This window comes from Diadema antillarum, unplaced genomic scaffold (assembly GCF_040938485.1).
Source record: "Diadema antillarum isolate AM-2024a unplaced genomic scaffold, OU_Dant_1.0 scf00000153, whole genome shotgun sequence".
NCBI lineage: Eukaryota > Metazoa > Echinodermata > Echinoidea > Diadematoida > Diadematidae > Diadema > Diadema antillarum.
The window spans coordinates 1,437,036-1,454,788 of record NW_027271042.1 but is presented as its reverse complement, the minus strand read 5'-3'; the positions used below and the strand labels follow the sequence as shown (position 1 = coordinate 1,454,788).

At 37.8% G+C, this 17,753-nt stretch overlaps 1 protein-coding gene across 1 annotated transcript; it reads left to right on the top strand.

Moving 5' to 3' along the window:
- The first annotated feature begins 1,902 nt into the window (after positions 1-1,902).
- LOC139721961 (G-protein coupled receptor GRL101-like) lies at positions 1,903-16,417 on the top strand. The gene is made up of 6 exons (XM_071633284.1): positions 1,903-1,976; positions 11,650-11,724; positions 12,428-12,502; positions 12,983-13,054; positions 13,828-13,905; positions 15,331-16,417. Exons 1-6 carry the CDS (start codon positions 1,903-1,905, stop codon positions 16,415-16,417), a joined length of 1,461 nt encoding a protein of 486 aa, XP_071489385.1.
- Positions 16,418-17,753: the final 1,336 nt, after the last annotated feature.

Below are 17,753 nucleotides of genomic sequence, written 5' to 3'. Positions count from 1 at the left end.
AATTTCGCACTTTTTTTTTCAGTCTAATTCCATATTGCTGTATTCTATTTAACAAAATGTAGCGTAGATGACCTGTTCGGTATTTCAATTTTATGATCTCTTCATTCAAATTCATTTTGGACCATTCAGATTACCTTTGAACTCATTCTAATTAAAGTTTTTTCAACTGGAATTCGTAATACTAGCACCATTTCGTTATTCATTCATTCAATTTAGAATGATATAGCACGTGATCACATACATGCTGCGCTCGTTCATTCGAATTCATTTTTGGGCATCCAATCTAACATCTTTTTCAGTCAATTTACCACACATGTTTATGATTTGGTTCTTTCTTTATTCTTTTCATCATATTCATTGTTTTGTATAAAGCATCATTACATTTCATATTTTCGTATTCATTTCAGAGATTTTGGCAACAGTTTAGCTCCCCAGTTTTTTCAGTGTGATTATTGAGTCTCCCAGTCCGAAAATAGTGCATGTGGCCACAACATATCTTGCCGTTGCGCGCTTTATTCTGAGTGTGTCGGCCAGTTCTAGGAAGTCCAAGGTTATGATCCTCAAATGTTCCTATGATTCTTTCTCTATCTTCTTGAGATATACGTCTGTATCTAACTATTGCTGTCATGAATGTAAGAAGATGAAGTTAATCTGTCGTATTGGTACATGTAGGCCTATAAATACATGCATGAAAGAAAATGGGCGTTACCGAACAACAAACTCGAGTTATATAGGGTCAAAAATATGATACTTTAACTGCTTAACAGTGTGTGGATGAAACAAAAAGTCACACAAAAATACACGTTTAAATGTTCTCACCGTTTCAAAAAAAAAAAGATGTAACATGACGTACATTTGAATGAAAATGTTTGGAATTTGACTGCCCATTCGCGAAATTGAATGACTCAAATACCCTTTTCAGCGAGTGATGGCGAATTTGAATGAACGTAGAGTCTAGCCAATTTGAATGCCCTTTTTATGAATTCGAAAGCCACATGTCCAGATTTCATTGATGGAAATGCTAAATAACGCACAAGTTGCAATTTTGAAAGAAGACTGTGCGATAACGAGGTTTTTGCTCAATTGAATGAACCTTCTATCAAATGGACTGACAAAAGTGCGAAATTGGCCTGGAAAACCATACTATATCCCCCACATGTGTTGTCCTCCTCGGTCAAATGACATTGAAAATGAAGAATTTGTTTGCAAAAACCGATAAGACCATTTTTGAAGATTTTGAAGTATGGTCACTGTCATAAAGTACAAAATAATACCTTTCAAATGATATATTGGTCACTACATATAAAGGTATATTTTTGAAGTTGTGGTCAAAAGAAGCAAACATTTTCTTATTATTCTCTTTGTTTTTCTTGACCTTTAATCGCAAATATCTCCATTTGACAAATATGGACTTATCGGTTTTTGCAAACAAACTCTTCAAATACTCGAAAGGTCATGCTATTTATTTGATTTTTTTATTTGATTTGATCAAATCTATTGGTTTCTGTATCATCATCGTACATGCATGTACATGTACAGTTGTATATATGCATACATAAACATAAGTTGTTAGCAAAATTTATTCTATGTGTGTGGTTCGTTCCTTCAGTTAAGAATAATAGAGAACTGTAACAAACCAAAATGTCAAGAGGCCGTTATCCAAGTCAAACGAATAATTATTGCTTATCGATAACAGTCTCCTCCACTTGAATGCTTTGAGAATTACCATGAAATAATCATGTACGTATCATTCACATAATTTCTATTTGTTATGAGTACTCTTGTTTATATTTTCATGTGAAATGTTTGATTTTGTCATACTGATTTCTTTCATACAAGTGGAGAAATAAAACTGAATGAAACTCAAATTGCATTCCACTTCAGCTTCTGATACGAGTGAACATGCTGGAGATCGAGAGAATGTGGGACAAACTCACCCTTAACCACCAGACCAGACTTCGTGGTAACATCAGCACGTTGGAGCTTGTTAGCGGGAATGTGACGTCACTGATTCTACCGAGTGGTGGACTCACAAAAGTTACGTTTTGGAGTGACGTCATAAGGGAATTTGCTGGTTTCGACTTGGATTTTTATTCGTTTTCGCATAATGGTAAGTATGATCATCTCAGTTTTTTTTTTGTTGTTCATTTGTAAGTCTTGACTATGTTATAATGATGTACTATGGTATATTACCATATTTTACTACTTTTGCGGATCTTGCGAAGGCTAATTTTAAGATAAAGATTCACATCTTCATGGAGCCTTTTAGTGTGATAGTGTGCCATCAGGTGCCATCGTGTGACCTTCTGCAGACATCAATATTGCCTCTGCTAGTGATTGGCTGTTAACCAAGTTCGGGGCCATGGTTGTCGTGAGAAATTATAATTCCAAATTAGTATGACCATCTAGATCTTGTGTCAATTTCGGGACAATGTGACGTCACCTTAAAGTGTCTCCTGGCACATCCGATGAAAAGCAAAATAAACTTCTCGTGTTCAACCAATATTTCAACTGATATAGTAATTCATCTTATAAAATGGGCTTTAGAATCTCTACAATCTGATTGATCATTATGCATTGATTTTCACTGATCCACACTTAGCCATGGTTCCAGTAAAATCCGAATGCATGGCTCAAGCCGTGTACAGTGTTGAAGTTTACTAGACGCATAATGGGCAAAAAGTTTAATTTCATGTATGTACGGGCCCATTTTATAAACGGATCAATGAGAATTGGATGCTCTCATTTAACTTTCATGACTTTGACACTGTTTAAACAGTTCCAAAGTTAAACTCGCGCATCCCAATTCTCACCTATCCACTCTGTCCTGTGCATCATTTTTGTAGTGACAGAAAATGCGATGACAAAGTTTCGCCGCTATCATGAAAATAACCACATCTTACATTATGCAAATGGTAAAAATGGATATAAAACACCCGTCAGCTTTGACAGAACAAAATGCTTTATTAATACCACCAGAGACAATACGAGGCGCTGTTCTAGATGACTTCATATGTTTGTCGGGACTACAGACGATCAGGTCGATTGCCAGGTGTGATCTCGTCATAGACTGTCACGACTTTTCCGACGAGGTTGGATGCGGCAGTGAGTACCTATGAACTAGTTTGTATAGCACATGTGCACGTTGGTACAGATGACCTTTCTTTTTTCCTCAGTCGGTTTAATAGGCACTTCACTCCTTTTCAATGCAACATAATGAGTACGGATATAAACTTGCCCGACGAAACAAATTATAGAATTCATGAATAAACAAAGGATGACTTCGCGTATTAAGACTAGGTGAATGATCCGTCAATCAACCCGGGGGGGGGGGGGGGGCATCCATTTCATTGTTTTGTATTGAATGCATCAAAATATGTTTTTATTCATATTGCTAAATATGACCACATCGTACAAGCTTTGATTTTTAGTGGGTTCCTCATATTATAGTCAGTTATACGTCCTTATACATTTGTGTAATTTTGTTTCAAACTGATAATTGTGTTAAAAACATTTCTTTTTCAAAATCAAATGGAATATTAAACTTGTATGAAATGTGGAATATGGAACATGAATGAAAAAACAATACTAGGCTTGCTGCCAGGTGGATGTACTGTCAAGTACCATTTACAAGGATTGCATGAAAAAAAAAGCATTGATTATAACAAATGCTTATCTCAGTGAATTTAAAAGTTATCATGCCTCTTGGAACGAATGAACTTTTTTTTTTGTAGAACTACCAACAGGCTTGTAGACAGGAGAGATAATACTCACCTCTCTCTCACTCACTCTCTCCCTATGTCACCTTATTCCGACTTTCTACAGCAACCCTAAGATAGCTTGTCAGACACACATACACACACACGCACACACACCTTAATGCATTAATGATTCTCGAAACGTGAGTGCCTTTTTTTTACATCCCTACAAATGGCAAGTACTTCCTAGATGATCTTTAATCATGTTTGATAATCATCTGTTGATAATGAGAAGGGCGTTAAGTTGTCTCGAACACTATGTGTTTAGTGGCAACTTAACGCCCTTATCATTCTCATCCGACGATATGAGACAAGCAACACAGTGGACAAAATGGCGGGATGAAATTTCGTTATTAAAAGGGGAGAAGACTTTTTTATATCGTGCATTTTCTAGTACTTTTAACGCGTTTTACTACCACCACTGATGTCACGCAGATTGCAGTGCTGACTCGTATTTGTGTCGAGGAAGCGACATATGCTTGGACGCTGACTACCAATGTGATGGCGTGTACGACTGCCCTCTATCGGACGATGAGGAAAACTGTGGTTAGTTCTATGTCCAGATCACTGCTGTCATTCCGTGACCTAAAATTTCCGGATGGATTTCGTCAAATAGATAAATAAGTGGAATTGTTCTTCCTTGGATAAACAGATAAATGAACAGATACGTGAATTAACGAGTGAATACATTAAAAAAAATATGATTTTCAAACGCTGTATTGTTAATCATATATGTGACGTTTTGTACAGTTTTGTGTAGAAGTTACTATCAAGCTATAAAGGAGAATTCTTGTCAGGTATAATACAAGGATCGTATGCATAACTTCATCTACACAGAAGCAAAACTGTTGCCCAGAGAGATGTGCGATACGTATAACCCTACTCAAGGATTTAAGAAAGTTGTCGGGGGGGGGGGGGGGGGTGTACTTGACAAAAATATCAAATCGCTTACGTAACTGTAAGAAAGTAATGGTGGTCTTTCCCTAAACACATACTGGCAGGTCATTCATGAATATCATGGCTTACATAAACAGAGGGTATTAGAAGATTTAATGAATGAACATGTTCTGGGGAAATACAGGTACCCATACCTGCAAAATTTGAATCGAAGTACACGGCCGTTTTTTTTTTCAGTCTAATTTTTACTATCTTTTATTTTCAAATTTTGTTCATCACTATAAAGTAGGCCTTACATAACCCTCGGATGAATGAATTGATGGCAGCCGCTGTTTTTACTATCCAGAAACCCTCCGATGTCCACCGGGGTGCTTTTGCGGGGAGTCACCGTACAACGATCTTCACGGTCCCCTCCCGCCATCTGGTGGAAAGCCCAATTGGCTGCCTTGGTGGGTTAATTGTACAAACGGCTGGAACCAAGAATACGCAAAGGAGACAGCAAAAAAGGCTATCATCCTGTAAGTTATATAATCATGAGCTCCTAAGAGAGAGATTTTCTGACTTTTCATGACTTTATCGTTGGATTTAGAAAACGCCCCACCCCCACCCCCAGACTTGCTGCTGTTGGTAGCTTTATCACTTTTAATTGTCATCATAATAATGTCATCAAAGTAAAATCTTAACAGGGGAAACTCGATGCAACAAAGCACTAATAAAACTAGATAACAAATAAATTGTCGCTTTCCCGATTTTTCTTCTATGCCAGACAATGTATTCATATTACGCTTGGCCCACGGAGATCGGCTAGAACTGCTATAACCAGCAGGATGTCCGAAATTACACACACACAAAATAAAACATAGCTTTGCACCAGCTATATAGACTACCAAGAAAACATCCTATAAACAGGTTCAAGTGTCCAAATACTTAGTACGTTATTCTCTTGCCCTTTTGCTTTGAGTATTATTAGTGTTGTGCCATTTTACAAAATCAATTGACACTAACAATACTCAAAGGGTTAATCTACTTCCGTTCTAGATACCTGTACATCTAAAAAGTGCTCTATTAAACTACTTTACATGACTTTACGTATGTTTCCTATCAATCTAGGAACTTGTTCGGAGCAAATACTGGAAATTTAGCAGCAGGGTCATTCCGGAGATTTGAAAACATTCATATCCTGTGAGTTGCGTCTGTTGATTTATATTTTTGTGTCCAATTATTTTGATAACGGTTATACTAGGATGTAATTCGATATTCCTTATGTTGAGGAGTCACTGCAGCAAGTAGCATTTATCAGACCGTTTATAAAGTGAAACAGTTTGTCAGCCTTTTTCTCTCACTTCCGCTTAACTTGTACAGTAGTCAATATACTCTATTATATAATAGTGCATGAGGCTGAATGCACTATAACAATATAAGCACCGACAAATTCTGAATTTGCCCCGAAGGCTAGTTATATTCAATGAGGCCGCAGGCCGAATTGAATATAATTGCCTGAGGGCAAATTCAGAATTTGGAGGTGCTTGGTACTTGTTATAGTGCAATAAGATGTCATGCACTATGTGTTATATAAAATAGCATACATACCCAGGCAAGATAAATTGAAAAAAATACGAAAGCCTAAATCATTAAGACTTTACACGTGTCTAGACAAGCAATAATACCAGTTTCTTTGAACCTGTGTAGACAAAATCCTGAAGATCCAAATTCAAGTATAGAGTCTAGGGTCTACGTGGTTATATCTAACGTTTTCTAGGCCCTATGATAGGTTAGGTCGGGGCCCTGGCCTAACGTTATACTAGAATCTACGTCACTTACGAGCGACAGAGTTAACGTTAGTTAACACTTGGCCCTACAGTAGGTCTACCATGGATCTAACAGTAACACGTTAGACGCCGTACTTACTGCACAGTGGGTCCAGGACCAGGACTAGATGATGTTTTGTAGGATTAGGGATCTACTGGATTTAAACACAAGGCTCGTGCCAGGCATCATTGACGTCACCATTGCTGCACATGTGGATTCCGAGAGTGTGTTGTAAATGTCGTAGTAAAAGTTCATAGCGTAGCGTGATCAACGAGCGCTTAGCGTATACCGTACACACGCTGCCCATTTCCACGGCGCACTTCCGCGTAGAATGTACGGAGAAAACGGCACAAATCTTGGGTTGACTTGCTCAATATCCGTCGGATTGATTCCTTTTTCAGAACAGTAGGAGTCCAAAATTCGTAGGGCGTATCTGATGACATCCTTTGTGTCCTTATTGTCTAAGATTCCGTTTATATAGATCAGTCTCTGTAAAAGTAGCGAACATGTTCATTTCAGCTTCCATGTTTAAATCTACCGCTGAAAGTCTAGTCCCACACAGATAAGTTGCTGGCATAGCCAGCGAGAATTGAGATTAACGATAATATCGAGCAAAGCATATCGCGGTCGTGGCACAATCGCGTCGATAAGGTGCGGAATTCAGTACTCGATGATTAAAATGAGGGAGCAAAAACCGATATCAAATCGATAGTGGGTTATCGTTTGCAATCGTTATATTTTGCGTGCACTATAACTTCTGTCATGCACTGCCGGCCTGTATCATAAGTATGTATGCTATTTTATATAATTATTTCTGCCAAAGTCACAAAAGTCACGTTCACACGGCGATCTTTAACCTCGAGGATAGCTATCTTCAAGGATAAGCTCGTAGTTATAAGCACCGTGTAGGCGTGTGCACGCACTCGTTGATAGCTAATTTGAAGTTAAAGGGGAAGGCAAGTAACTGCAAGTGGGAATCAGTGGAAGTGCTGGGAGATGATTGTTCCAATCCTTATGGGATTCATTCAAGAGTTCATTGTATATCTATTGTTGTGTGAAAATGATTTGCTTCAGAACGGTCTCATATTCAAGTAATGTGCAGATTAATGCTCCGTCACTGACCAGGGACGCTAACCTGGAAGCATTAAACAGCACATTACTTGAATATGAGACCATTCTGAAGCAAATCATTTTCACACAACAATAGATATACAATGAACTCTTGAATGAATCCCATAAGGATTGGAACAATCATCTCCCAGCATTTCCACTGATTCCCACTGATCAGTTACTAGCCTTCCCCTTTAACTCCAAGATGGCTCAGTCCACGAGATATCCTAGTGTTTAAGCGCCGTTATCAAAAAGCTGCGGGGAGGCGGGGTCCCCTTGACTCGTAGTCAAGCACCGTGTGAACACATCTTGTTGATAGGAACTTGTAGATAAGCGCAGTTTGGGGGCAGTGAGCCTGTCTCCTCGAGGATAGCTACCTTTATCGATAAGCTTCATCGTGTGAATGCACGTGGTAGTTAGGGCATGGAGCTTATCCTCGAAGATAGCTATCCTCGACGTTAAGGATCGCCGTCTGAACGTAACTATGACCAGCCTTTGGATACTTTGGATAAAATGCATCCTTGATATAGGGATAAAAATGCACATTTACCTGTACTAGCAATAACAGTGACCGTCGGAGACATTTTGGGAGTGTTCCTAGAATACATAATATAACAGTTATGGACGGAATTTAAAAAAAAAAAAACTATTTCTTTTGATTAATTGTTACCGTTACTGCTTGTTTTGTTCGTATTCTTAAAACGCTAACAAATGTCTATTTAAAAGGATTTGTGCAGATTTATAGATCTGGTGGTACTAATAAGAGTCCATTAATTTTGATTTGATTTATGCTATATTTATGCAGTGACCTGTCGTCGAATCAGCTTACTCACGTTAGACCCGGTCTCTTTGAGGGACTTCATCGTGTATGGAAATTGTACGTATAGTCATGAAGGCTCTGTAATTTGCATGCAAGCTTCCTTTGTTAACCCTGCTGGAAAGAACACAGTGCCCACAGTGTGAGAAACACAGTGTGAAATCTCTTCACACTATTGAATTCGAGCATTTTAACAGTGTGAACACAATGAGAGTCATCACAGTGTGAAACAAAGCATTACTATGTGAACACACTGTGAAAACCACACCACAGTGTGAAATAATCCACACACTGTTTTCACATAATCGACTTTGTGAAGACACTGTGAAGACACTGTGAACACACGGTGGGACACTGTGTTCTTTCCATATAGGGTTGTATCTCCTTGCAGTTTGAATACTTATACATGAATTTGCTTGCATAATAATAACCACATTATTGTGTTGAAGACGTAGTATCAGCTGGAAAAGGGTTGTTGAATAAATACGATCCCCGTCAATGAAATACACAGAGCTGTTTCCCTTTTTTCATCCTATTTAATTCATATAATCAAATCAAATCAATCACAGTGCCTGAAATCTCGTTTCGGTATTGTTTGCCGTACATTGCTATCATACAAAATGAAAGTATATACACAAAAGCCTTTTGCATACACCGAAAGCTCCTCATATAATACACCCACGTATCTTCAAAACATTGTCTCTCTTCGTTCCTTCTATTCTGCCAGACCCCTCCGATCATTTTCCTCTCTCCAATTACTTCTATACCCACATACAAAAACCAGTTGTTGTGACCGAGCCTTCTCCTCCATTGCCCCCACCCTTTAGAAAAAAAAACCTCTTCTTATCCAGAATGCCTAATTGAATCATTTAAAATTCTTTTCAAAACCCATCTTTTTAATCAGTTGTATTTTTTTTCTAGAGGTGCACACAACAGTTACTAATTTTTGTATTACTCCACAACATTTTTTTTTCTTTTCGTTACTGTTATTTTGGTTTTGCATTGTCTTTATGTTAATGTGTTTTCTAGTTTTCTTGAGTATAAATAACACTAGTGCGCTAAGCGCCAATATAAGTGCAGTTATCATTATCATGTATTATTATGAATGGTATAATGGTAACGTTATAGAAACTCTCCTCCAAAACTCAATACTGTCCTATCTCACTACCCACATCATGCACAGATTTCTCTTCAACAACAGTTTAACACATCTAGAAAGAGACACTTTCAGAGGGTTATTCAACGTGCGTTTATTGTAAGTATGACCACACAGAACATTATTTTGAATCATGAGTATTATACGGACGACACATCAGCTATGACACCTGTATATTCGGGCAGATTTACGAACAAAAGAGCGATGAATAAAAACGCATTTTCAGCGTGTTTCAATTAGGTTTTGAATCCGTCATTACAGTATAAGACAGGAAAACATAGGTGGGTGAAACGTTAAATTTACATGATAAGATGATACATGCAGTTTTGATAGGTATACGAATAGGTTTGACCATAGATATTGCAGAAATGAGAATAGTAAAAAAAGTGAACACATCAGTGTGAAGGGTATCCCTATATCGAATGTAAACATGCTAATCTACAGTACATTCAGTTTGAAGTAACTGTTAACACAAGATTAAAGGGGCTGTCGCTAATACAGTACTCTTTGAGGTGGGGATTCATGTTTTTTACATTCCTAAGTGACATAATGAGAAACCTAAATGAAATATGAAAGAGCATGTACTTTAAGAAGGATTCAACGTTTATTTGATGAAAATTGGTTTTCAAATGGCTGAGATATCCAAAAAAGTGATAATAATAAAAGGCGACAGGCCACAACTTTATTAGGATCTCTTTGTTTCACGTTGTTTTTGGATATCTCGGCCACTTCAAAACCGATTTTCATCTAAACTTTTGATACCCCTTAGAATTGCATGCTCTTTGACATCTCATAGAGTGGTTTCTGAATATCTCGCAAAACGTTAAAAGCTAAATTCTCACCTCGACCAGAACTGTACACACCCTTTAAAATGAAGATGCCAACATGCCAACGGGCAGAATGATTTTATGTTCACAGAGTTTTCGAATGAAGAAGCGGCTTAGGGGTGTAAACATACATTGTCTTTGATATGCTGCTTATAATCCTTCGTAAATGTATCAAAATCTTCCAGACAGTATAAGCATTCTGCCAGACAAGGCTATCATCAAAATGTAAAAAAAAAAAAAAAAAAAAAAAAAAAAAAAACGATTTAAAACAAAACAAAACAAAACAAAGAACAGCGGGGACGAATCTTCTCAATTATTAAATTTCTTTTCTTCTCTTTGTCACAATTTTCTTCTTCTCTGATTCTCTTCTATATACAAAGATATCTAGACGGCAATAAGCTATGGCGGCTAGAAAATGGTTGTTTCACGGACCTTCACAATGTGTTCTTAATGTAAGTATTCACGTTACTTTTTATACTAACTTACTTTGTGCAGCATTCCTTGACATCTTTTTTTTTCTAGATTGCAAGCACTGTAATTATTTTCAATCGTTTCACAATTTTTGCTGCTATACCTTACCCGTCAATCGCTCATTATCTATCTTTACTTAATCGCAAAAAGTAGTGGACACATTTTTTTAATTTTTATGCAAGAAAGAATATAAATGAAATAAATAAGGATAAATATGAAATTGAACTGTGATTATATTGTATATGCCATAATGCCTCTGTGTCCTGTCCTATTTATTTAGATAATACAGGACACATTACTCATTCAAACTATGGCATTATAATGGAAACTAAAGAGCCAAATTTCGAGTGGATAGGTATGCTGAGGTTATATCAAATGCAATTGTTGTAACGGGAACATTAATTTGTTTGTTTGCTGTTGTTGTTTTCTCGGGGGAGGGGAGAACGCATAACTTTATACTGTTCCTGTTGTGGTCGGAAGAATAACAAAGGAAGCAATTACTACCCATGGTAAAACAAAACAAAACAAAAATAAGTTGTACATTTCACGTTCGAAAAAGATTGTGGAAAACCACAAAAAAAAACAATCAAAAAACGAAAAAAAAACACGTTTAACCTAATTAGAATCATTTTCCTATGAACTTTTATTGTTTACCTCTTGAACTACGTATATGCAAATAAAGAATACTTCTAAGACTATCTCAACATTTCAAACCGCGAGTCGTAAATGTTTTTTTTTTTTTTTAACGTCATGCAAAATGGGCTTATAAGTATGTTTTTGTGCTTATATTATATTTCATGGCAGAGACCTCAACAAAAACCGACTGGGTAATTTTAGACCAGGTGCCTTCAAAGATGTAGGGCGATCTTTGCAACGACTGTGAGTATACATCCCTGTTGGAAAGAACAGTGTTCCACAGTGTGTTCACACTGTGTTCATATAGTCGACTAATGTGAAAACGCTCAAATTTAACAGTGTGAAGATTATTTCACACTGTGGTGTGGTTTTTCACAGATTATTCACATTAATGTTCTGTTTCGCACTGTAAATTGGTGATCCACAATGTGTTCACATTGTTAAAATGTTCGAGTTTAACAGTGTGAAGAGATTTCACCTGTGTTCACAATGTGTTTCACATAGTGTTTTATATTGTGGGACACTGTGTTCTTTCCAGCAGGGATGAGGGACATGCTAAGGAAAAATAAAGAAGAATTATGGTCTGTGTGGATCACTCTGAAAAACGGTAGTCATTAAATCAAAATAATTATGGTATGTTTTCTCGTAGGAATAACATTTATTTTATAACATTATATTATGAAAGGAAGGGAAGCAGGTGTAATATGAACTCATCATTCTTTCTCCTAGAATTTCGTAAATCGAAGAATGCATGAGGATAACATATTACAGATTGAATTATATACAAACACATTTGAATGCTTCCTACGACTAGACTATAGAGAAAACCAATTTAAAACAGAATGAATTTATAATTATAAACACTCGTTCGTAAGAGTTTATCAAGCACGATCTTGAAGGTTTGTTGTTTTAATAAGCATCTCCTATTCCGCCTCTCATATTCCAGAGCTCTCACCTACAACCTTATAACGGAAGTGAATGCAACGCTCTTTACAGGCATAGAGAAGACGTTGCTTCTTTTGTGAGTATTGTTGCTTACTCTTGCAGTTATTAAAGACTTGGTATTGAATCTACTATATTATTGTTATGCCGCCTTCATTTGCGACGCATTAGCAACGCTCATGACTGTGTTGAGGGGTTTTAAGAAAGAAAGATGACATCGCATCTCGGAGTTTTTGACAGTCGATAATGTACGTATTGCATGAATCCTTGCAAAAAGCCCATTAGATATTTAGTATCTAGACATAGATATACATGATTAATACATTGAAATTCACGTGTGTCAATTCAATGATGATGAGTTTATAATTTCCCCCAAAAGATTTGTAATAGGTGATTCCATGACCAGAGGTCTCTTACAATATCCTTTGGTTCTCAGAGGTATAAGTGTTGATGTTATACGTGTGGTAGAAAACGCTTCATGATAAAACTAATATTGTCAGTTTAATTTGAAATATGTGATGATTAGTCCACTAATGCTTCTTTGTATTTCATTTGACAGGTCTATTGAGGGTAATCCACTAGAACACGTAGCACCTGGCTCCTTCAAAAATTTGGTAGCCCTCAGGAATCTGTAAGTGAAATGATTATAATGCATCATTCTTTATTATTTTCTCTCATATTTTGTGAAAAGCTCAGAAAGCACTGTTCTCATTAGAATGAGAAGCAATATAATGTGGTTGGTTATTTCTGTAATTAATGAATTATGATCAATATTTAAACTACATCTCCGCTTTGTGATATTCGTTTTTAGCCTACATTTTTTTTTAAAAAAGGTTGTTTTATCAAAACGTCACTTTAGGGCAGCAATTTGGCTCAGTTGGTAGCGCGTCTGCCTCAAGATCCAAAGAACCCGGGTTCGAATCCCAAGTCTAACTGAGAAATGTTGTGTGTGTATATCATATTACCGTCCCCTGTTTCTCGGATAGGACGTGAAATGGAGGTCCAGTGTGGGGTAGAGTCACATCTCAAAAGGACACGCTTTATTCATTCATCCTAAAGAGCATAGTGATAAACAGGCGAAGTGGTCCCACCTCACATCCAACTCACACTGCACCCCATGGAAGACTCAGCTAGTGTAGCCGCTGAATGTGTAGACTATATCCAGTTCTCTTCTCAGATGGAAATGAAACAAACGAACTTTACATATATTTACACTTGTATACCGTTAGTATAATATTGAGTGATAAAAATTCACAGCGATCACAGAACATTAATGATAAGAAAGCTTCTATGCTGGTTTATCTCGAACATTCCACCACATTTTATCGACACAAACACACAATACCATTTGAATAACGGATAAAACAGCATTTCCTATCCTGTTGTATTTTTTTTCTCACATAGTTACTTCATGATACGACCACCTTCGCCACTCTCAATCTATCCTGATATATTTGACGGTTTGGACAACTTGAACGCGATGTAAGATTTTTCTCTCTTTTTTTTATACAACTTTGCATTTCCTTGCTTGGAAGAACATAGTGTCCCAAAGTGTGAATGTTAAATAAACACATTGTGAACACAGTGTGAAATCTCTTCACGCTGTTAAATTTGAGTGTTTTAACAATGTGATCACATTGTGAAACATCACATTTCAATGTGAAGCAGCACAGTGTCATGTAAACACTTTGTTTAACAAAAAACACAAATTAAGGGTGTAAAATCATCTTTACACCGTTAAAATCGAGCGTTTTCACATAGCCAATATGTGAACATATTTTGAGCACATTGTGAGTCACCCGTATTCTTTCCAGCAGTCGGTTTCAGCGAGTTTGAATGATGACAGTGTTGTATAATAAACCTTTAATTGATTTCATCTAGATTCCGTTTTGTTTGTTATCGGTTCTGCTTTGATTAGAGACAGCACATTTTGTCACCATTGATTAGTTAGCGCTATAAGTTCTCATCATGGTCATACGCAGGCACTGGCAGGGGGGTGGGGGTGGCCAGGGGGAAGGGGGAGGGAGGCAGGAGCTGGAGGAAGATGGAAAAGAGGTAAAGAGATAACGGATCCTACTATTAAGACATACATGATGCATTCAGCCAAGTGGGAAGAGGATATTCCCCTCTCACCCGCTCCCCATTTCGGTCCACTTTCGGAGACTAATAGTGATACAGTGAGGCACTCACTACACAAGAGATAACATAAACCGGGATTTATCCATACACATTTTCTCTCCGTAATCTTTATTTTCGTAGCTCTAATATCACGAAAAGGTTTCCAACATTTAGCACCCGATATTTGCAAGAATGCAAATGCTCCCTATTATGGGAGGATCTATACCCCGTCGACACCCTCCCAAAGTTCGGTCCACTTCCATAGTGCCATATTAGTACACAAGTACAAACTGTAAGACGCACACGTAAAACAAGAGGTAAAGGATACCATGATTCAGTACCCCCCCCCCCCCCCGCCATATACTAATTCATCTGATTTGGGGGATTAACAACTTTCAAAATATTGTTGAATTTCAATTCTAAAAATGCGAAAGTTCCCTTGGGTGTGACGGGGGGGGGGGATATACCCGGTACCACACCCTCCCCCGCTCGGTCGCTGCACTCCCATAACTATTGTTGGCGTGTTCATCCCGAATAGCTGAATATCGAACGTATTCTTGCCCTCTTCACTCAGCAAAGTATCCTGTGTACATTTATGGTTTCAATTGTTCTTCTGGCTATATGATAGTTTTAACTTATGCTTACAGCAATATTTGGTTACACGTCAGACACATGACTTGGTCGGATGTTCCTGTTACCTGCAGCCTCAGTTGGGTTTTTTAATGTTCATACATGGCTGTCGAGATATTAATGATTTGTGCTTGACATTACATTACGATTTATTTTCAGTTACGCCTTCGACCCACGCATATGTTGCGTAGCTCCAGAGAAAGCTGTGTGCACTCTCCGTCTACCAGCCCACCCGCTCTTCACCTGCAGACTGACTTTTCTGCAGGATCTTCCCACTAAAATCTTCATCTGGATTCTTGGAATCAGCGCACTTATCGGAAACTCCTACGTAATAATCCAGCGACTGTTGGCCAAGGTTTCAAGAGATACGGCTAAAGTTCAGTCTATTCTAATTTTGAATCTTGCCATCTCTGACTTCCTGATGGGAATCTATCTCCTGATCCTAGCAATTATGGACATCGTCATTTCGGATTCCTACTTCTGGGAGGGGCGGGCCGAAGAGTGGCGAACCAGCAGCATTTGCCAGGCGGCGGGCTTCATCTCTGTACTCAGCAGCGAGACGTCGGTTTTCTTGATTACCATCATCAGCCTCGATCGAGTAATTGCCGTTCTCTTTCCGTTCAGTGAACGTCGCCTTAGTGTCAAATCAGCTCACGTGGTAGTAGGAGCGACCTGGGGACTAGCCCTCCTCCTTAGCATCTTTGCTGCTCTACTGAATTATCTCAACCCCGACGCTTATGGACTGAGCGACGTGTGTGTAGGCCTGCCATTGATTCGCAAGAATTCTGGACTCATATCTGTGGTTGATGAAAACACACTCACAGAGATTGGTTTTGTGCTCCATAAGACTGTTGCGGCGGCATCGGAGTCAACTTGGCTGTTTTCCATCGTCCTGTTCCTTGGAGTCAACTTCTTTTGTTTCTCCGTCGTACTCATCGCCTACATCATCATCTTTATCTGGGTGCGGGTTACCAGGAACAAGGCGGGACGCAAAGACAGTGAAGGAGCTGAAATCAAGATGGCTGCTAAAATGTCACTCTTGGTCGGTACGGACTTCTTTTGCTGGATGCCCATCATCATTCTAGGAATACTAGTCCAGAGTAACATCGTCACACTCAGCTCGGACGTCTACGCCTGGCTAGTGGTCTTTGTCCTACCTATCAACTCATCAATTAACCCTTACCTGTACACAATCGTGGACGCCACGACCCGTAAGCAGAAATTGAAAGGAAAAAGCAGGCTGTAAAAAATAATTTACCGCATTCTACTTCTACTTCTGTCTTGTCTGTTACGAAAGGAGAAAGTAGAGAAAATTTAAAAACGTTAAAGTTTGAAATACTTTATCTTGGTGGGAACTGGTTTTCAGTCAGTCCCAACTAACGTCTTACGTGGAGTGAAAGTTCCGTTAAAGAATAACTAAAATAAAAAAAAAAGTGAAAAAAGAGCAAATAACATGAATATGAAACAGATGAATAGGACTACGTAAAACAATCACAAATGAGAAATCAAGATATTAAAATTAGTATCTAATATGTATGTATGATGCTAACTGTTGATTATGTACACTTGAAAGAAAAATCTAGCTATGTTATAGTCTGTAAACTTTATAGGAGCATCAAAACATGCAGTGTTATTTGGATGGTATCAAGCACCGCTCTGCATGTAAGGTGACGAGAGTTGGAAGGAGAACGAAGTTGCGATTTGTTTTTCTCTTGATTTTGTCAAATTGTGATATACACGCCAGGTAGAATTATCCTCTTATCCACACATCATCTTTCCAAAAGCAGTAGCGTACCAATTATGATCTAAGTTGCTAGAAACATAGGCATAAAGGTAAAAAAATTTGCTTTGTAGCACATTCCTAGAAGATCTGTAAAAATTGTTGCACAATGCATACTACAGGTATATCTTTACGCTGTCACAGTTATTTGGCAGTACAGTGTGAAAAGCATACGCATTTTGATGTGTTTTGATGTTCAAGCTTTGAATTGTACAGCAAGGTCATTTCTCTCAAAATGCGCAAGAGATGTTTAAAGTGCATTACATCATGGAGTTGTACAGCAGCTGCGTGTTTACACGAGCAATTTCTCGTGATTTTTTTTTTTTTTTGGTCGTAGATGTGAAATGTCAGTGGTACGTCACAAGTGAAAAAAAACCAATAGATTGATAACTGTGTATTGTGTGTGGTCATGGATTTGACTGTAAGTCGTTGCACTATGTGTCACTTAGTGGAACATGTCAACTAAATTTACAATGCTCATCTAAGCAAGAAAATAATCAGAGGGGTGAAGGTTGAGGTGTGCATTTTCTTCAATTTTCTTCAATACTATTTCTTTACACTTTAATGCTGATTTTGTCGGCAATTACATTGAAAGTAATGTTTAATAACTAATCATCAAAAAGATGAGTCGGTAGTTTCAATTACATGCATGTTCTTCTTGATATTATCGAAAAGTCTATTGCCGTACTTTGATATTGTACTTTGATTTCTAATTTGTGGGTATAACTTAAGATTTTGAGTAAATCGGCGATGTGAATTGACATTAATTGGATCAACTCAAGCATTCCTTACAATTATGTGA

Bases quoted from the DNA above. Each gene is read 5' to 3' on its own strand.
- LOC139721961 (XM_071633284.1), top strand. From the start codon at position 1,903: ATGCTGGAGATCGAGAGAATGTGGGACAAACTCACCCTTAACCACCAG. The intron at 12,503-12,982 runs GTGAGTATTGTT...TTCATTTGACAG, and splicing joins GAGAAGACGTTGCTTCTTTT to GTCTATTGAGGGTAATCCAC. The intron at 13,055-13,827 runs GTAAGTGAAATG...TTTCTCACATAG, and splicing joins TTGGTAGCCCTCAGGAATCT to TTACTTCATGATACGACCAC.